The 21,723-nt window shown below is 42.5% G+C and overlaps 1 protein-coding gene across 1 annotated transcript in view; it reads left to right on the top strand.

The window, feature by feature from the left end:
• Positions 1-21,723, top strand: part of zrsr2 (zinc finger (CCCH type), RNA-binding motif and serine/arginine rich 2) — a 31,476-nt gene that overhangs the window by 7,148 nt on the left and 2,605 nt on the right. The window contains exons 5-10 of the mRNA XM_078409340.1: positions 4,782-4,868; positions 7,130-7,168; positions 9,425-9,540; positions 16,256-16,469; positions 19,170-19,225; positions 21,201-21,310. Coding sequence (XP_078265466.1) covers positions 4,782-4,868; positions 7,130-7,168; positions 9,425-9,540; positions 16,256-16,469; positions 19,170-19,225; positions 21,201-21,310 — 622 coding nt within the window. The remainder of the gene's footprint in view (positions 1-4,781; positions 4,869-7,129; positions 7,169-9,424; positions 9,541-16,255; positions 16,470-19,169; positions 19,226-21,200; positions 21,311-21,723) is intronic.

Below are 21,723 nucleotides of genomic sequence, written 5' to 3'. Positions count from 1 at the left end.
AAAGTCCCACTATGTTAGCAAAGTCTTTAAAGCTTGTGAAATATCTGTCATTGTCTGATATAAGGATGTGCGGTGCTCCATGAACCGAGAAGTGTCTGTTAAGTTTTAAAATGATGGCTGCTGAAGTGCGTCACAAAGCAGGTCGATCTCAAACCAGCCGGAATATGAGTCCATTAGCACCAAGTATCGCTGGCTGTGCCATTCAAAAATGTCTGTTGCTACCGTCGACCAAGGCAGATCTGGAACTGGATGCAGCAGGTGTGGTTCTTTCTGCTGGTGTGACTTTGTGCTGTTACACACAGAGCATGACTGTACCTCGTTGTTGATGTCATCTGCCATTGTAGGGCAGAAAACTATGGTTCTTGCTCTCCTTAAAGTAGCTTCTGCACCAGGATGCCCTCAGGGCATAATGCTGATGTACTCCTTGTGTAGTGACCCTGTCGTCAATAGTTAGCTCATCTTGGAAAGGAAAATAAGGGCGAATAACATGTGGCAACATGTGTTGTTTGCAGGGCCATCCATGTCCGATGATAGTGCTGAGTTTCTGCAGGGTTGTGTCATCTGCGGTGTGTCTCTTTAACTCCTCAAGGCGAGAAGAGGATATGTAGCTGACTTATGACATCAAAGCTGTCTACCTCATCAGCGTGCAGAACTGTGGAACTCCTGGGAGCTCGAGACAGAGTGTCCACCAGGTGTATCTGTTTTCCACATTTGTAAATGAGGGTGATGGTGTACCTTTGAAGTCTTAACATCATTCTTTGAAGTCGTGCCGATGCCGCATGTATGGGCTTTTTTAGTATGGTGACCAAGGGCTGGTGGTCCATTTCTATGGTCACTGGCTGGTTGTGGATGTAATCGTTGAATTTGGTACACGCAAAAACCACCGCCAACAGCTCTTTTTCAATTTGCGCATATCTGGTTTCGGTGTCAGCGTCCGTGAGGCAAATGCTACGGGCTTTCCTTCGTGCAAACATGCCACACCGTGTCCATGCTGAGAAGCATCATAGGTGAGTGTCACCGGCTTGCTGACGTCACAGTACGACAGAACAGGTGGGCAAGATATATACCGCTTTTGTGCCCCAAAAACATTTTGCTGCTGCTCATGCCAAGTCCAAGCAGTGTCTTTGTGTGTGAGTTGTCGCAGTGGAGCTGTCAGCTGACTATAGTTTGGAATGAATTTTCCAAGGTAATTGACCATCCCCAGAAATCTTTGCAGAGCAGGGACATCTGGTGGCACCAGCATTTCGCTGATTACTGTTGTTTTGGAAGGATCCGCTTTGAGGCCTTCACTTGTGAAAACGTGTCTGACATAGCTGACCTAGTCCAGCCGGAACTTGCATTTGAGAGGATTGAGCCTCAAGTTCACCTCTCTGGCACGGTTGAGCACTTTTCCTAAATTAGCGTCGTGTTCTTCTACGTTCTTGCCTCCAATGAGTATGGCATCGACTATGACCGACCGCAAAGGGATATCCAGCGAAAATCTGCTCCATGGAGCATTGGAACACCTCATTGGCAGTGAGTCCAAATGGCAATGTAGCGACCAAAAGAAGTGCTAAAAGTGGTTAGCATTGAAGATGTGTGGTCAAGTGGAATCTGCCAAAAGGAGTTCTTGGCATCCAATACAGAAAACACCGTTGCATTTGACATGTGAGGAGCCACTTCTTCCACCATTCGCATAGGGTAATGTGGGCTTTTCAAAGCCCTGTTCAGGTCTCTTGGATTGATGCATATTCTGATTTCCTGTTTGTTCTTCTTGTTGGTGGCAATCATGGATGACACCCAATCGGTTGGCTCAGATACCGGAGTGAATGACACACAATTCCTGCATTCTGTCTTGCTCTGCTTTGACTCTGTCCTTCATAGCCACAGGAATGCGAGGTGCAGGACGAACAACGGGCCTCACATCCGGGTCGAGTGTCATGGAATATGTTACAGGCAGCTTTCCAAGCTCATCAGTGAAAAGATCACTGTACTCTGTTTTTGAATTCGACGTGACATCTGATCATCTTCAGTGGGGCACAACTGGTGTACATGCCTATATGCCTGCATGCACGTAGCCCTAGCAGTGGCAGAGCATCCTCCTGGACAACATAGAATTGCAATGTGTATGGCTGTCCCTCTAGTGTGAGGTTATCCACTTTGGTGGTAAGAATAGGAAGGCAGAGTATTATCTGAATGGTGGCAAGTTAGGAAAAGGGGATGTACAATGAGATCTGGGTGTCCTAGTGCATCAGTCACTGAAAGGAAGCATGCAGGTACAGCAGGCAGTGAAGAAAGCCAATGGAATGTTGGCCTTCATAACAAGAGGAGTTGAGTATAGGAGCAAAGAGGTCCTTCTGCAGTTGTACAGGGCCCTAGTGAGACCGCACCTGGAGTACTGTGTGCAGTTTTGGTCTCCAAATTTGAGGAAGCATATTCTTGCTATTGAGGGTGTGCAGCGTAGGTTTACTAGGTTAATTCCCAGAATGGCGGGACTGTCATATGTTGAAAGACTGGAGTGACTAGGCTTGTATACACTGGAATTTAGAAGGATGAGAGGAGATCTTATCGAAACGTATAAGATTATTAAGGGGTTGGACACGTTAGAGGCAGGAAACATGTTCCCAATGTTGGGGGAGTCCAGAACCAGGGGCCACAGTTTAAGAATAAGGGGTAGGCCATTTAGAACTGAGATGAGGAAAAACTTTTTCAGTCAGAGAGTTGTGAATCTGTGGAATTCTCTGCCTCAGAAGGCAATGGAGGCCAATTCTCTGAATGCATTCAAGAGAGAGCTAGATAGAGCTCTTAAGGATAGCGGAGTCAGGGGGTATGGGGAGAAGGCAGGAACGAGGTACTGATTGAGAATGGTCAGCCATGATCACATTGAATGGCGGTGCTGGCTCGAAGGGCCAAATGGCCTCCTCCTGCACCTATTGTCTAGGTGGCACTGCAACTTAACCATACCGACCGGTTTGATTTTACTGCCCCCATATGCAACAAGGTTTGTGGCTTTAATGCATGCTCTTATTTGTTCTTCATCCTGTAGCTGTTCAAATGTGTCTTTCGACAGCACATTACACTTGGCACCTGTGTCTCCTTTCATTTAAACTGGAATGCCATTAACTCCCACCGTGACCAAGGCTTCATCACTCTTTCTATCTGCCTCAGTTGAATCAGTAGGCTTTTGCAGTGTTATCCCATCGATGCAGACAGTGTCATCATCGTCGGCTTGATCAGTTTCTAGCTGGTGGACGGTCCTCCTGGGTCTCTGCCTGTTGTAGGTTTGTTGTGTGGACTTGCAGCACCTTTTAAAATGACCCCATTTTTTACAGTCATAGCACTGTTGACCAAAAGTTGGACATTTGTCTCTTGCAACTGCATGGCTACCTCCACAGTTGTTGCAGTTGACAATACGCCGTGTCCCAGCTTGTTTTGACTAGTTTTTCACTCTTATCTCAGGCTGTTGCTTTCTCATGAACCCAGCCTGGACTGCATCAACATTTGTGACAGAATGCTGTGGAGAAGTCTGCGGTTTGTTGTGCTCTTCAGTCATCTCATGAACTTGACAGATGGAGACCGCCTTAATTAGTGTCAAATTACTATCACGCAGTAGCACCTTTCTCAAATTGCCGTTATAGATACCACAGACTAGCCTGTCTCTAATCTTATCATAGAGATCTCCAAAATTGCAGCTTTTTGCATTAATCCTTAAATCACTTGACATATGATTCAATTGTCTCACCAGCCTTTTGATTCTGTGTGTTGAACTTGGGCCTCTCCATAGTAACATTGGTCTGAGGACTGCATACCCCCTGAAATTTCCTCTTGAGGCATTCAGGATCCCCTTTGGATTCAGCGGATGCTTCCTCTGTCGGCGGGGTCCCTCACCTCCCCCGCATACACAAAAGACTGCTCACGTTCTCTGGCCCCGCCACGTTGAGGAGAATGTATGCTTTAGTGCGATCTGGCTTGTCAAAGTGTGCCGCCGCAATGAAAATGTCCTATTTGTGTGGGTCCGACCTCCAGAATGCTTCCGCCATGTTGAATGAAAAGCTGCTAGCTGCGCCGTCTAGCAGGTTTGACCTCGCTTGAAAAACAGATCCCGGTTGAAGGAAAGAAAAAACAGTCCATGAAAGTTCCGAAATAAAACTTCTGACTCCATGTATGAAGTTGCAAGAATAACAATGTTATTAACTTCAAGCTAAGTTTACCGACCACGACGATAGACAATAGGTGCAGGAGTAGGCCATTTGGCCCTTCGAGCCAACACCGCCATTCAATGTGATCATGGCTGATCATTCACAAGCAGTACTCCTGCCCTCTCCCCTGACCCCCTGACGATGCACGATTACAGACAAAGCCGCAGCTCCTGAACAAGATGACTCCCCCGGGTAACACGCATGTGCAAGATAACTTCTTGCAGGAACAGCATCTGCAAATACCCGACATGGACTGCGAATTCAGTGACTGATCTACACCTATCTAGATTTTACTTCCTGAATCCTGGGTACAGAAGGCCAGTGAGATTGTCAGTGTTAAGTAAATGTAGGTGGGTGGGGACTGCTGGCAGCAATTCCAGGCATCAGTCGGGGTCCGGAACGGTCTGACTGCTAATTCGTATCTTGAGCTTTTCACTTTTACTATTAGATAAAATATTCCAGAGGATGGTAAAATATTATTCCAGTTAATATTCCTAACTTATATTTAAACCTGAAAAGTGAGATTGACATGAGATACTTTCAGCATTAATGTAACTTTGTGAAATGAGGTATCACAGTGATGTGCTTATTTTCTGTCTCCAGAAAAAAATCAGAGAAGAATGGGAACAGCAGCAGATGAAAGAAAAGGAGGAAGTAGAACACAAACGTCAGGAGCGGAGAGAACGAGAGGTGATTCCAGCTCTAGGAGGATAAATTCACAACATTTATATCCTCTTTAAAAAGCACTTTGGAATCTTAACATTTCTGCATTTAGTTCAAAATAGAATTAAATGGACAAAGACTCATGGAGTTAAATGCAGTACAGTTTTTTGTTTTCAAGCTGGGTCTTGTGACTGGAATACTTTATGCCTTCAAGTTCAAAATTAAATACTTCAAGTCCATCTGCAGCATATTTACTATCAGGATATATTTTGAGGCACGCTGTTGCAATATGGTCTCGGGTTTTGTGTCTCACCACCTATCCTGCGTGAGTTTGCCAAAGCAGGGGCCATTTTCTGTCAAGGGTTTGCAGGCAGCCTACAGTCTGAGCAGCAAACATGGCTGCTTTCAATCAGTTTAAACTGAATTTGTATACAGTTGCGAGAGGTTCAATGCATTCAACTGCATGGCTCCAGAGATGTTACAAGAACTTTTCCTTTTTAGGTCATATGCTTTACTGAGGCTCAACTCAATAGAGCAAATGATTGGTAAACTGTTTGATCAGTCTTTTAGCTTTTATAGTCAGTCTGTACTTAATAATGTGCCAAATTGATTTATTTCAAAATAATTTTGAGATTTGAATCAACTTGGTGTTTGCAGGGATTTTGTGTTTATTTCCATTGCTGAGTTTCAGATCTGCATGATCTTTGCAATTCTGATAACCATTTGAAACCATTTTTATATTTAAGTTCTTAACAATTCATTTTTAATTAACCATATTTGATGGTAAAGTAGAAAATATTTCCCATTTTCTATCATTTGTGGACTGCACCATCATAATACTTTCACAAAAACTCATTGTGATAGATCTTTAGAGAGTGTCCACTTGATGAAACTGTTAAAGCATATCCATGAATTTAGATGGTAGAAGGATCAGCTGAATTTGGTAGTATGGTATTTTCATCAGGTCAAAGGTAATAGTGGTTGGTAGGCATGTAGTGCAGATAGGTCTTTGGGATCAAATTTGTGCATTACTTTGGGCTGTTGAGATGATTTGGACAGATCACATTTAAAGTCAGCTGTAATTCATATTTATTAAATAGTTTTTTTTAATTCTACATAGACGTTCAACTATTTAAACAAAAAACATTCAACAAAATATAATGAACTGTTGGATCCGTTTTTCCTCAGTGAAGAGTCAAACTAGTCTTCACTAAAGTGTATGGATTTGGAGAATTTAATCTCAGCAGCAAATTTCAATTGTAATTTGTGAAAACTTGGTTATCTCAAGTTTATTTTAAATAATGCATAGATAAATAATTTAGTAGGCTGAATTTTCCTCGCATAGTGTGTGATCATAAGATTATACTATTCCATATTTTTCATTGTGAAGAAAGGTTGGTGGGTACAGGTCTGTGGGTCATTTCTGAAAGAAGATCATGATTAAAAGTTGCAGAGATTCCAATGCTTTCCAAGATTAAGCCAACGTGGTACTGAATGTAAATAACAAATTGATTGTATATGAACAATTTTAAAATGTAGGAACTATACAGAAACTGCAATATTCCTTGCCTTTTAAATGATGATTTTTGTTGTGCCAGCATTGTATTTACATGGTGAAAATTATTTAGACCTATACAAATGATATTCCTTAACAATCCTGTACGAAAGAGTTTCCACCGCTCATCCTTACTGACTAATTCATCAAGACGTATCTTTTTTGAAATGCTTAATAAATGCGACTAGCAGTTATTTCACAGATTCTTTGGTTAAGATGTTACCTCGCCCTAGACAAAATGTAAAGGGTTTACTAGTGGAAATATTTTTGTCTCACAACCTTGCAGTTTAATCGTGAGCAGTTTACTCAAATCTTGTAATGTGTATCAAAATCAATTGCTAGAACCAAATTTATATAGAACTGGTATCTAATTTTGCTTTGTACACAATAATAAGGAAAATACCATTCTCTTTTTATCCATACCTTTCGATGAACCTATGCCACAATCTTGAGCATCTAGCAAATAAGGAATGAGCTAGTCACAAACCAGAGCCTTAATATCGATGTGGCTGTGCATGTTTTTGGAAAAAAATCTGTTTCATATTTTGGCAAATGGATTGAGATGATAATCTGTACATTTATGATTTTTAATTTAATTGTTTTCAAATAACTTGGATATATTGACAGTCGGGAATTCACATTCTAAAGCTCTCAATCTTAACAAATAGAATCAGATATGTAGCAGACGTATACTGCAGGGTTTTTACCAGTACTATGTTTACACCATTTGTAGGAGGCTGTTCAGAAAATGCTGGATCAGGCGGAAAGTCAGGTACTGTCTGTTTTTGAATAATTATGTAATTTAAACTGTTAACATTGAATGAAAACTATTTAGTAAAGTTGTATCCATAGCTGAATTGATATAAAGGATCTGTTCTGCACCAAATAACTGAAGGCCATTTGGTCACATAATCAGTTGTATGACAAGGAGGCGACATAGCCCATGGTATTTTGAATAAAGACCTATAACAAACCTAATCCCACTGCTCAACATTGGGTCAACAGCTTTACAGGTCATGGTTTTCAGCTGCATGAAATGAGGGCTTCTGTCTATATGGACCTCTGCCACCCTCTGGGAGAAAATATTTTTCGTCAGATCCCCTTGAATCGTTCCACTAATTGCCCCAGTTTTTATTTATTCCTTTGCCCCAAGAAATTAGTCTTTTTTGTAATTGTATATATATATTTTAGTCCCTCAGGCTGCTTTCTGCTCAAAATTTAATGTCCTCGAGCATTCAACATAAAAGGTCCATAATTAAAAGTTTTTTTTGTAGCTTTAGGTTGTCCATTAAACATTTAATAACTAATGAGGTACTCTGTAGTTATGTTTGTAATCTTAATTGTGTTGCAAACTGTCATAAACACAGGTTTGTGCATTATAACTGCAAGAATACAAGTAAATAGGTGCAAGTCTCTCATCTGTCCCACCATTCAGAATGATCGTGGCTGATCTGCCCCAGGTCTCATCATACAATATTGTAAAGGTACCTTTGGCCTACTGCATTGATTATCAAGTATCCACCCTTATTGATCCTACATTAATCCTATTTTATTTGTCCCACGGACAGCAGTGGAATTTGGGATTGAGTGCTTGGGAAGCTGAACGGTCTGAAGGTGGATAGGTCACCTGCACCAGATCGACTACACCCCAGAATTCTGAAAGAGGTAGCTGCAGAGATTGTGGAGGCATTAGTAGTCATCTTTCAAGAATCACTAGAGTCATGAATGGTTCCAGAGGACTGGAAAATTGCAAATGTAACTCCACTGTTTAAGAAGGGAGCGAGGTAAAAGAAAGGACATTTTAGGGCAACTAGCATGACTTCAGTGCTTGGTAAGATTTTAAGAGTCCATTACTACAGATGAGGTGTCGGGGTACTTGGAAGCACATAGTACACCCCAGGAACAGGCCCTTCAGCCCACTATGTTTGTGTCGAACATGGTGCTGTTAAATTGATATCATCTGTCTACATGATCCATATCCCTCTATTCCCTGAACTTCCATGTGCGTATGCAAAAGCCTCTTAAACGCCACTATCATATCGGCCTCTATCACCTCCACTGGCAGTGCGTTCCTACGACGTGTAAAAAAACACCTTGCCCCGCACATCTCCATGAAACCTCCCCCCCTCCCCCACCTTATAGCTATATCTTCTATTGTTGGACATTTCCACCCTGAGAAAAAGATTCTGAGTGCCTACTCTATCAATTCCTCTCATAATTTTGTATACTATCAAGTCACCCCTCAACCTCTGACGTTCCAGAGAAAACAATCCTAGTCTATCCAACCTCTCCTGCTGAAATTCTCCAATTCAGACAGCATTCTGGTAAACCACCTCTGCACCCTCCCCAAAGCCTCTACATGTTTCCTGCAATGGGGGCAACCACAACTTTGTACAATACTCCAAAAGCGGCCTAACCACAGTCCTTTATAGCTGCATCATGACTTCCTGACTCTTATATTCAATGCCCCTAGCAATGAAGGCAAGCATACCATGCGTCTTCTTAACCACCCACTCTACTTGTACTGCCATTCAGTGAGTTATGAACTTGGACCCCAGATCCCTCTGCTATGTTGCCTCATGATTGCCAATCCACATGGTAAAATAGGCCGAAGTCAACATGGTTTTTTAAAGGGGAGATATTGTCTGACAAATCTGTTGGAATTCTTTGAGGAAGTAACAAATAGGATAGACAAAGGAGAATCAGTGGGTGTTGCTTACATGGATTTTCATAGGGCCTTTGCTAAGGTGCCGCACGTGAGGCTACTAACACAGATATAGGAGGAACTGGTATTAGAGGCAAGCTTCGATAGAAAAGTGGCTGACTGGCAGAAGGACTTGGATATGTTGGGAGAGAAACATCACCTATCCATGTTTACCAGACATGCTGCCTGACCCACTGAGTTAAACCAGCACTTTGCCTTTTTTTGCAAATCCATTGCATGATCACTATAATTCTCTAAATGCGACCTTAGTTTTTTTTAAATGCTCATCCTTAATCATTTATGTTACTGTTATTTTGCTAATAGCTTGAAAATGGTGGCACGTGGCATAATCCAGAAGCACCAGAGGATTATGGGACAGAAAAGGATAAATCATATTGTCCATTCTTTCTTAAAACTGGGTCTTGCAGATTTGGTGATAGGTGAGTAAAATCAGGAGGTAGAACTGACAAGTATTTTACAAAACCTGAAAGTATTATCCTTGACTATCCCTATTATCCATTTAAGCTGTCCAACTTTTTTAAATTGGTGATGTTTTTTATTTTGGTCTCATTCCCAGGCATGTGCATTTCCGCGTTTCTAAAATCCATTTTCTGCGCTTTTTGCATGATTTCCACGTTTTTCACTTTGCCAAATAAACGGAGAAATTGGATCGGAAAAAACCCAAAACAATGTACAGACATGTTATGAACACTAGAATTCCGCTAGAGGTCGCTAGGGGTTCCGGGAGAATTCCCCCGCGCCCTGGAAGTCTCCCTGAAAATGTGGCACCTAGGCTGGACAAGGCAGCCAATCTCGAACTCATTGGGACTTCCATGGCCAATTTGTCAATTTGGCCACTAGAGGTTGCTAGGGGTTCTGTGGGAAATCCCCCGGCGCCCTGGAAGTCACCCCGAAAATGTCGTACCTAGGCTGGGCAAGGCAGCCAATCTCAACCTCATCGGGGCTTCCTTGGCCGATCGGTGGGTTGAATTTGCAACCTGCGGCCGGGGCTCTGGAACTCCAGCCCAGCTGGAGCCAGCACACCTATACCCATAGCCGACTTCCTTGGCCAGCTGGATAAACCAGCAAAGCTCTGGAACCAAGAGTGCCAGAAAATCAGTGGTGGAACTGTAATGAGTAAATATTAAATTTAAGTGCAAGATTATATAACTATATATAAAGCACAGATTATATAATCTTAAGTGCAAGATTATATAACTATATAAGGGTTAAAATATAAAGCACAGCCGAAAAGCCACTTACCACCTTTTTGGGCTGATCATCAATTAATGTGCGAATTTACTTCAAAATGTTATTAGTATACAGTGACATATTCACATTATTTTGTAATATCTGTTTTTACTTTGAAATGCACTAAAAGAGGCTTGAAACTGGTAATTTTGTGTGTAAACTTTCAAAAAATGTCCAATTTTTTGACCCCCCTTGTACGCCTCGCGCAAGTGCTCGGCTCTTTTCCTCTTTTTTTTTTACCTCATTCACATGCCTGCATTCCTTTTGTGGTCTTGACTATTAGTCCATAAATTACACTGAATTAAAAATAAAAGTGCCAGCAATCTGAAATAAAAATGTGATGTAAAAACAGAAAATGGAAAATGTTAGTAAAGCTCAGCAGGTCATGGAGCACCTGTGGAGAGATACAGTTAATTTATCAGATATGGGATCCTTCATCGGTCCTGAAACAGAGTGATGCTTTCACCTGCAAACGCAGGGGATGTAACACCTGTCCCTATACTTCTTCCCTCTCCTCAATCCAGGACCCCAGCAGTCCTTCCAGATGAGAGAGCTTCATGTGTACCTCCTCTAACCACATCTTCTGCATCTGGTGTTCCCAATGTATCCACCTGTACATCGGCGAGACCAAGCGTAGGCCTGGCGACCGTTTTGCTGAACGGCTTAGATCTCTCAGTTGCTAACCATTTTAACTCCTCTCCCATTACCACACTGACTTTTCTGTCCTGGGCTGCCTCCATTGACAGGGCGAGGCCACATGCAAACTGGAGGAACAGCAGCTTATATTCTGCTTGGGTAGCTTACAGCCCAATGGTCTAAACATTGAATTGTCCAATTTTAGCTAACCTCTAATCTAACCCGTCCCTCTGTTTTTTCGCATGTGCCCCACCTGGATTCCCACCTATTTCTCCACTCCACAACCCCACCTCCCCCTCATTCTACCTTCCTCCCCCTGGTTTCGTAATCTGCAACTCTCTAAACTGGCTTTGGTTCTCATCTCAGGCCTTTGTTCCAAGCATCTGCCTGTCAAAATCCCCCCCTCACCTGTGTTGACCTATTACCTGCCATGCTATGTCCTGCCTCTCCTCTTTTCCGGCTTTCTTCTGTTCACTCTTCCCCCCCCCCCCCCCCTTACAATCAGTCTGAAGAAGGGTTTCGACCTAAAACACCACCTGTCCATGTTCTTCAGAGATGCTGCCTGACCTGCTTAGTTACTCTAGCACTTTGTGTCCTTTTTTGTTAATTTGTAGTTAATGTGGTTCTGGCTTGCTGCTCCATGTCCAACAGGACAGCCTGCGGAGAAAAGGAAAAAGATGGCAGGAAGTAATGGTTATTATATAGACAGGAAGAAAGAGCAACTGGAGCAGGACCAATATCCTTGCAGGAAGGTTTGCTTGTGCTACTCAGGAGGGTTTAAACTAGAGAGGCAGGAGAGTGGGAACCACAGTAGTAGGTCAGAAATTGGAATGAGTGATGGGAAGGTGGAGGTTAAGATCAGTAAGACTCAAAGGATGGACAGGTAGGGAGGGGTGATGAAATATAGTGATGCTGATGGGCTAAAATGTGTTTATTTCAATGCAAGGAGTATTGTGGAGAATGCAGATGAACTTGGAGCATGAATCGATGCTTGGGAAACGTGGATATTGTGGAAACATGGTTGCGATAGGGACACAACTGGTAGCTCAATGTTCTGGGGTATTGTTGCTTCAGATGTGATCAAGAGGGAGGCAAAAGAGTCAGGAGTTGCACTAATGATCAGGGAGACAGCAGCACAGAGGACATACTTGAGAATTTGTCTGCTGAGGCAATATGGGTGGAGCTTAGAAATAAAAGAGGTGTAAGCACTCTATTGGGATTGTACTATAGGCCCCCCAATAGCAGGTGGGTGATAAGAGGCACAAATATGTAGAGAGATTTCCAAAAGATGCCAAAACAACAGGGTTGTCTTAGTGGGTGACATTAACTTCCCCAATACTGACAGGGACTTGCTCAGTGCCATGGGGTTAGACGGGGCAGAATTTGTGAGGTGTATCCAGGAGGCTTTCTTAAAATAGTATGTGGGTAGTCCAACCCAGGAACATACTGGAACTTGTGTTGGGAAATGAGCATTGGCCAGGTAACTGGTGTTTCAGTGGAAGAGCATTTTGGGGATGGGTGATCATAACGCCATAAATTTTAAAATTGCTTTAAATAGGGACCTTGCAGGAAAGTACTAAACTGGAGTAAGGCAAACTACAACTTTATTAGGCAGAGCCAGAGGTCAGGAGAGAGAGTACACTCGGAGCAATTGTTATTGGGTAAGTCTACATTTTGCGTGGGAGTCGTTTAAAGACCAGTTATTTGAAATTCAGAACGGGCATGTCCCAGTAAGGAGGAGGGATCAGGATGGCAAAGTAAGGGAACCTTGGATGACCAAAGAGGTTGTAAATTTGATCAAAAGCTTTAATAGCAAGCTTTAATAGGTTGCAATCACACAGGGCTTTTGAGGAATATGAGAAAAGGAAAGAACTCAAGCAGGCAATTAGAAATGACTTTGGCGAGTTGGATTAAAGAAAATTCCTAAGCCATTTATTCTGTATTAAAAACAACGGTGTAACCAGAGTGAGGGTGGGACCCCTCAAGGATCAAGCAAGGAATTGATGCTTGGAGCCTGGGTATGATACTAAACTAGTACTTTGCATCTCTTTTCAACAAGGAGATAATGGAGGACTGAAGAAGCGTGAATAGTTGAGTTTATTATCATGTGTACCGTGGTACAGTGAAAAGCTTTTGTTGCGTGCTAACCAGTCAGCGGAAAGACAATACATGATTACAATTAAGCCATTCACAGTGTACAGATACACTGTGAAGAACACTAATGTGCAAGGGCAGTTTGAGATTAAGAAGGACGTGGTGTCAGGACTCTTGAACAGCATTAAATTGGATAAATCTCCTGGACCTGATGGGATTTATCCCAGATTATTGAAAGGGGAGATTGCGGGAGCCTTGACGAAGATCTTTGCATCTTCGCTAGCCACTGTTGAGGTCTGGAGGACTGGAGAATAGCTAATATTGTTCTTTTTTTAAAGAAGGGATGTAGAGAGAATCTAGGGAATTACAGGCCAGTGAGCCACGTACCAGTTAGGGAAGCTATTGGAGAGGATATTTTGGAATAGGATTTACTCCCTTTTGGAGGGGGATAGATTAATTAACAACAGTCAGCATGGCTTTGTACATGGCGGATCGTGTCCTATAACTTGATCGAGATTTTGTTGAGGTGACGAAGATGATCAATGAGGGGAGGGTGGTGGATGTTGCCTACATGTATTTTAGTAAGGCATTTGATAAAGTACTCCATGGTAGGCTGATCGAGAAGATTAGGATGCAGGGGAGTAAAAGTGACTTGGCTATATGGATTTGGAACTGTCTTATTAATAGAAGACATAAGGTCCTGCTGGAGGTCTGACCAGTGGAATTCTGCAGAGATCTGTGCTAAGACCTCTGTTAATAAATAAAGACCTTAATAAATCACTTGGCTATAAACATAGACAGGTTGGTTAGTATGTTTGCAGATGACACCAAGATTGCTGGGGTCATGGACTGAGGAAGGTCGTCGTATACGGCGGGATATGGATCAGCTACAAAAATAAGCAGAGAAATGGCAAATGAAGTTTAATCCAAGCAAGTGTGAGGTGTTGCACTTTGGGAGGTCAAATGTTAGGGGAAAACATTCAATTAATGGCATGACTCTCAATGGTGTTGATGTACACAGGGATCTTGGGGTCCAAGTCCATAGCTCCCTCAAAGTGGCAACTCGAGTAAATACAATATAGAAGGCATTTGGTATGCTTGCCTTCCTAGGTTGAGCATTGGGTATAAGAGTCAGGATGTCATGATGCAACTTTATAGGATCGTGGTTGAGCCACATTTCGAATACTGTGTGTAGTTTTGGTCGCCCCATTACAGAAAAATGTGGAGAAAGGGTACAAAGGAGGCTTACCAGAATGTTGCCTGGATTACGGGGCATATAGCTATAGGGAGAGATTGGACAGATTAGGATTTTGTCTGGAACGAGAGTGTGGGGAGACCTGATCGATGTGTATAAAATTATGAGAGATACAGATAGGGTAGACAGTCAAAACCTTTTCCTCGGATAGAAAAAAAAATACTAGAGGGCATAGCTTTAAAGTGAGAGGGGCAAAGTTTAAAGGAGATGTGCAGGGCAATATTTTTTACAGAGGACGGTGATTGCCTGGAATGCGATGCCTGGGTTAGTGATTCAGACAGATGCAATTATGGCATTTAAGAAGCTTTTAGATGGGCATATATATAAACAAGGAATGCGCAGGTAGGTAATAGAAGGCCTTGGTAATATATTTGGCACGGACATTGGCCGAAGGGCCTGTTCTTGTGCTGTACTGTCTGTTCTAAGTGACTAGACAAGCTAGATGCAGGAAAAAATGTTCCCAATGTTGGGGGAGTCCAGAACCAGGGGACACGTAAGAATAAAGGGGAGGCCATTTAAAACTTAGGTGAGAAGAATTTTTTTCACCCAGAGAGTTGTGAATTTGTGGAATTCTCTGCCACAGAAGGCAGTGAAGGACAATTCACTGGATGAATTTAAAAGAGAGTTAGATAGAGCTCTGGGTGCTAGAGGAATCAAGGAAATCTGGGGAGAAGGGAGGCACAGGTTACTGTTTGTAGATGATCAATGAATGGCGGTGCTGGCTCGAAGGGCCAAATGGCCTCCTCCTGCACCTATTTTCTATGTTTCTAAGTTGAGAATTTGATCTTTAGTCTGGACATGTTTCCAACATGCCCAGGTGTAAGATGAGGCAATGTTCATTGTGCTTGCTTGAATCTTATAACAGTGCAGTAGGTCACAGGCGGGAATTAGAATGAGTTTGACGGTGAAGCAAAGAGGCAGGCAACTGGAAGCTCAGGATTATTCCTGCAAACTGAGTGCAGGAACTCCACAAAGTGAGAACTGTTTGGTTTCTTCAGTTTGGAGATGGTAGGGATTAGTACACTTAAAAAAAATCTAATCTGAATTGTGAATTTTCTGGCATGTGAATTTTCTGCGTTTCCGGAGATTTCCGTGTTTTAAAAATCCATTTTCCACGCTTTTTGCATGATTTCCACGTTTTTCACTTTGGCAAAATCGCATTTACCAACGGAGAAATCGGATAGGAAAAAAAAAAAGAAAATAAACGTTGCATAGACTTGTAATGAACAATAGGGTTCTGCCAGAGGTCGCTAGGGGTTCCGCGAGAAATCCCCGCGCCCTGGAAGTCTCCCCGAAAATGTGGCACCCAGGCTGGGCAAGTCAACCTCATCGGGACTTCAATTGCGGCTGGGGCCAGCAAATCTATCCCCATAGCCGTAAACCAGCAAAGCTCGGTAACCAAGAGTGCCAGAAAATCAGTGGTGGAACTGTAATGAGTAAATATTAAATTTAAGTGCAAGATTATATAACTAAATTAATTAAGACAGGGTTAAAATATAAAACACAACAGAACAGCCAATTACCACGTTTTTGGCTGATTATAAATTAATGTGCAAATTTACTTCAAAATGTTATTAATATACAGTGACATATTCACATTATTTTGTAATGTCCGTTTTTACTTTGAAATGCACTAAAAGTGGCCTGAAACTGGTAATTGTGTGTGTAAATTAAAAAAAAACAACACATTTTTTGACCCCCACTGTACACCCCGCGCAAGCGCTCGGCTCTTTTCCTCTTTTTTTTTACACCTCACTCACATGCCTGGTGTTAAATGTTTCCCCTTATTATAACACAGGAAGGTATACATACAGGTCTGAGATGCAGTTACTTTGAAATTCTGTGTTTTTTTTAAAAGGTGGTATGTCTAAAAATGATTGTTACATTCATTGTAACAACGATGACACTTCTTCACACAGGTGCTCTCGTAAACATGTCTATCCAGCATCAAGTCAGACCCTTCTTATTAGAGCCATGTTTATTACTTTTGGCATGGAAGAAAGCAGGCGAGATGACTATGATACCGATTCTGGTCTGGAGCACAGTGAGGAGGACATTTACCAGCAGTTCATGGAATTTTATGAGGATGTGTTGCCTGAATTTAAGAGCATTGGGAAAGTTGTACAATTCAAGGTATCTACATTTCCTCTATCCCAATATGTAAAATTGATAGCTGCTTGGACCATTTAATTCATGTTATTATTGGTGCTCCATGACACCATTCGCACTCCACTTCAACATAACCTACCAACATATCACACTATTCCTTTCTCCAATTTATATTTAACCAGCTTTCCTAGAAAGTGCTATTGGAATCTGCAGTTCTTCTTGCCACTCTGTTTATCTGTTGAATTTTGTACAAGATTTATTAGTGACTAGTTCAATGTAAAAATGGTACCTAGTTTTAGACACGTTGAACATTCCCTGCATGGAAGTCCGTACACTACAATTATCTGTATCAGAACCCTGCCAAGTTTCAGACCTGTCAGGCAGTGTTCTAGCTGCCTGCCAAAAAGCCTCATTCTTAGTCAGCCCTTCCTGTTTTTGTTTGGGTATCACTCTTGTAATCTTTAAATGATTTTCAATGCTTCCAGATTTCTATTATTGAGATTAGAATCGCACATAATACTCCAACTACCTAAAACCCTTTGTGATTCTGAATATTATCAAATCTATCTTTGTTCTTTTATGGGTCTAATCCGATGAATACAATCAGCCCAGACCCATTCCATTTAATCTCCTCTGTACTCTCATTTACTTAAGTTTGGTGTGCAAAAGTAGAAATAATGCTTTGACATTTATAAGGTAAACAAAGGTAGTTTCAAGCATTCTTATGAATTTGTCATTAAGCAGCACCCATGGAAATATGCTAATGGTCAATAGTAAAGGTGTGCTTGGGTATTGAACTAAAACCTACCCAATCCCTGGGGCCGTTTGCTTTCTAAACTGAACCCAGCGGGCCTGGTCCCTGAGAATTGGGTAGCTATGGCTGAGATGGAAGGGCTGCTGCTTGGACTCGGGCATCCAGCTGTGTGGTGGTTTTCAGCTGGCTTCAGTGGACCTAGTCCATGGAGCTCCTTGCCCCTTCCCCAGTCATGCTCCTTGTCAAGCCTAAGACTGCCTTCCAGGTTCCCAGCTTGTGTACAGAGCCCCTAGCCTTGGACAGTGTATAGAACACTATTCCAGGCAATCAAGTTAGAGTAGTCTGGTCTGATCTAACTGAGCCTGAGAGTCTACAGTATGAAAACAGGCCCTTCAACCCATCGTGTCCATGTCGACCATATTTTAGAACTAAGCTAGTCCTATTTGGCTGCTTTTGGTCCATATCCCTCCAAACCTTTCACATACTAGTCTAAATGTCTTTTAAATATCACCATTATACCCACCCCAATGGTTTCCTCTGGCAGCTTATTACATAGACACACCATTCTTCGTGTGAAATGTCCCTCGGGTCTCTATTACTTCTCCCTCACCTTAAATCCATGCCCTCTAACACTGGCGTGTTTCCTTTAGCATCATTACTTTTTTTGCATATCTTTCGACCATTTGTTCTCGATCTTTCTACATCACCATCTATATCTCATTTCCCTTTCCCCTGACTCGATCTGAAGAAGGGTTTCAACCTGAGACGTAACCTATTCCTTTTCTCCAGAGATGCTATCTGACCTGCTGAGTTACTCCAGTTTTTTATGTCTACCTTCCCTCTTTCTGGCCTCCTCTACTCTGGGGAAATAGATTGTGATCATTCACCTTATCTATGTCTCTCATACTTTCGTCTACTGTAATAAGCACCTCCTTCCCCCCCTCTTCTGAAGTCTGGGGTGATAAGTCCGAGCCTATCCATCCTCTCCTTAAAACTGAAGTCCTGGTAACATCCTGATGAATCTTTTCTGCATTCTTTTCAGCTTAATGGTATCCTTCCTACAGGAGGGTAACCAGAACTGCATATAATACTTTAAATATGATATCGCCAATGTCATGTACAGCTGTACCATGATGACACAAGTTCTGTATTCAGTACCCTTACTGATGAAAGCAAGCACGCCAGCACCTTCAGCACCCTTTCATTTTGTGTTACCTCTTTCGTGGAATTGTGTCCCTGGACTCCAAGGTCTCACTGATTGACCACACTCCCCAGCTGTCCTATTATTAGTAAATATTAGAATAATTATTACTAATGATTACTATTAATAATAATGATCCTATTTGCTCTGTAGAACCTGCCTTGGTTTAACTTGCCAAAATGCATCACCTCACATTTGTCAGTTAAATTACATCTGCCATTCCTTGACCCACTCCTCTAGTTGATCCAGATCCTTTTGTAAACTTGGATAGCCTTCCTCACTCTCCATTCTAGCACCAATTTTAGGGTCATCTGCAAATGTACTAACTCTGTTAACTACGTTGTCATTCAAATTGTTAATGTACATATAATCGATTGAAATATGCAGCCTACCGAGTCTGTGCCAACCATCGATCGCCCACTCACACCACATATGTTATGTTATGCCACTTTCTCATCCACTTCCTACATTAGGGGCAACTTGGAGGCCAATTAATTTACAAACCCTTGTGTCTTTAGGATGTGGGAGGAAATCCACAGTTAGACAGAACGTGCAAACTCCACACATTGCAAGTCTGAGTGTTTGGCGCTATGAGGTGGCAACTCTACTAGCTGAGCCACTGTCAGTTGCAATAATGACCCAATCCCATGCATAATTCAAGTTCCTTCAGACTTGGGTTATGTAGCACAACCAAACTCTATTTGATAAATGTTAGATATTGGCAGCATAAATGTTTTTTGCATGTAAACTTTGTTCATACTGTTTCCAGGTCAGTTGCAATTATGAGCCACATCTGAGAGGAAATGTGTATGTGCAATATCAAAAGTAAGTCTTTTTCTATGCACTTTCGCAATATATTAAACAATTGTAGTCCAGACATAGAAACACATTTTATTGCTACTGATGATTCAGTTTTGATTAAATCAGCTCTATTTAGCGTGGATAAATTGCTGGTTGATCAAGGGGCTAATGTTGTCGGAGAGGTCAGTTCACCTTTGTCCTGCCTTTAGATGGTTTTTAAGAACTCTTATGTTTGCATGAACAGGCAGTTGGCCGTTGGTTGATGAACTTACCAGAGTGTAACATATACAACAGATCAACATTACCTTTTTGTCACAGGAGAATATTGGCCTATGCAGCAGTATTGAGTTGGGGCTCCTAATCATTTGGGAGGCCAGCTGACAGATTATTATTTGGTTCAGCACAGTGGTGTGGTGGTAGAGTTACTACCTTGCAGCGGGTTCGATCCTGACTACAGGTGCTGTCTATACGGAGTTTGTACGTTCTTCCTGTGACCACGTAGGTTTTCTTCCGGGTACTCCGGTTTCCTCCCACATTCCAAAGGTTTGTAGGTTAATTGGCTTCTCAAAATTGTCCGCCGACAGGAGAAGTTGAGTAGGTGTGCCAAGGCTGTGTCGCAAGCTAAAGTGGATGAGATGGGAGAATGTGGAAAAGCGGAAGATCAGCTGGAAGAACATGTGGGAGATGGAGGGGGGAGATGAAGGGGAGCAGGATAAGTTTCCTCATTTGGGCAACTTATGATGTCCTTCCTAGCCCTAAAAATCTCAACCAATGGCTGGGTGAAGATCCATCATGCCCCCTGTGTTCAACACCAGCCAGGCTTAAGCACATCCTTACTGGGTGTAAAGTAAGCCTCTCCCAAGGACGGTAAACCTGGAGACATAATCAAGTGCTCAAATGCCTGGCAACGACTCTGGAAAGCAGGAGAACAACCACCAATGACTTGCCGCCCAGAACAACCAACCCAATTATGCCAATTGCCTTTGTTCAGGAAGGGGAACAAAGGGAACGGAAAACTCCACCAAGGACCAGGTTTGGACAGCTGGGGGCAGCCGGGACTGGCAGATGCTGGTGGACGTGGACCAACGGCTTATGGTTCCATCAGAGATAGCCATCACCAACTTGAGGCCTGATCTTGTCCTCTGGTCCAACTCTCAGCGCAGGGTGTATTTTGTGGAGCTCACAGTCTCTTGGCAGGATGCTGTGCAGGAAGCCTTCGAAAGAAAGAAACTGTATTATACAGAGCTTGCAGCGGAGGCAGAACAGCGGGGCTGAAGAGCAAAGATCTGCCCAGTAGAAGTTGGATGTCGTGGCAACATCAACTATAAGACCGATGAAGGACCTGGGGATCAGCAGACAAGCCCAACGCCAGGCCATCGAGGAAACATCAGGGGTGGCAGAGCGGAGTAGCCAGTGGCTCTGGCTGAAGAGGAAAGACCCCATCTGGTCTCCCAAATAAGCTGGCTATGCAGAGGGAGGTGGTTCTGGGATGCCAGAATGCACCGCTGAGCCTACTGGAGACATCGTGGGCCGAGTCAGCGAAATGTTGATGAAAGTAGCAGCCCACTTGATAACCCCAATGATGTGTCTGCCCAGCCTTTCTCAACATTAGAGGAGCGTAGGTGAGTGCTTAAGCCTTCCATCACCACCGGGAACAAGTTAAGAGATGGCACTTTGGATTTTAACATCACGACCTGTGTGTAGGATAAAACTAGTGAAGAGGAGATCGCAAGTTAGTGTGGACTTCGTGGGTCGAAGGACCCGTTTCCATGCTGCATTTTTAAACGAAACTAATTTCTCAGTTGACTTTGCTTTAAAAAAAATAATTTGAGTTATATGCATACTTAACCCTTTGGTGTTCACTTTGAAAGGTAATTTTGTTGTTCTGCTCAGACCTTCAGTATTCTCTATCCTGTAAATTATCTGAGAACTGTGTGGGGACTTTTGATGTATCCAGTGTCACCATATGTTGCTAACATCTGTTTGTGTTTTGCTGCAGGGAGGAGGAATGCCAGCAAGCCTTTGGACTATTCAATGGGCGCTGGTACGCGGGGAAACAGTTGCAGTGTGAATTTTCACCTGTAACTCGATGGAAAACAGCGATATGTGGTTTGTTCCCGACGTTTTTTTTCCTGCAGTTTCTCTTCATAGTTGTTGAATTGATGTAATGTTTAACGCACAATCGATTAGATCTCACCTTAAATAATATTATTGGCTATCTTTATTGTGCATGGATAAAGAATCTGCCAATCCAACTAATTACTGGAATTAACAGTTGATGGTTTTGTAAGTTCTCACTCGACCTATCCATCTGAAATCAATTACAAGCAGGAAAAGAACGTGTTCTATTTTTACAGAAGACTAAGAAAGAACGATTAGTTGTAGTGGAGAAGAGAAAATTAGTTCTGCCAATTATATTTATGTACCTACGTCAGATGTTTGAATAACATTAAGGGAGCTTACTCGTATGTAGGGGTGTCTGTAAATCAGGGGTTGCCTGTTGTGTTGATTAATAATGACAT

The sequence above is a fragment of the Rhinoraja longicauda genome, chromosome 12, assembly GCF_053455715.1.
Source record: "Rhinoraja longicauda isolate Sanriku21f chromosome 12, sRhiLon1.1, whole genome shotgun sequence".
Classification (NCBI taxonomy): domain Eukaryota; kingdom Metazoa; phylum Chordata; class Chondrichthyes; order Rajiformes; family Arhynchobatidae; genus Rhinoraja; species Rhinoraja longicauda.
This window is presented reverse-complemented; position numbering and strand designations above follow the sequence as displayed.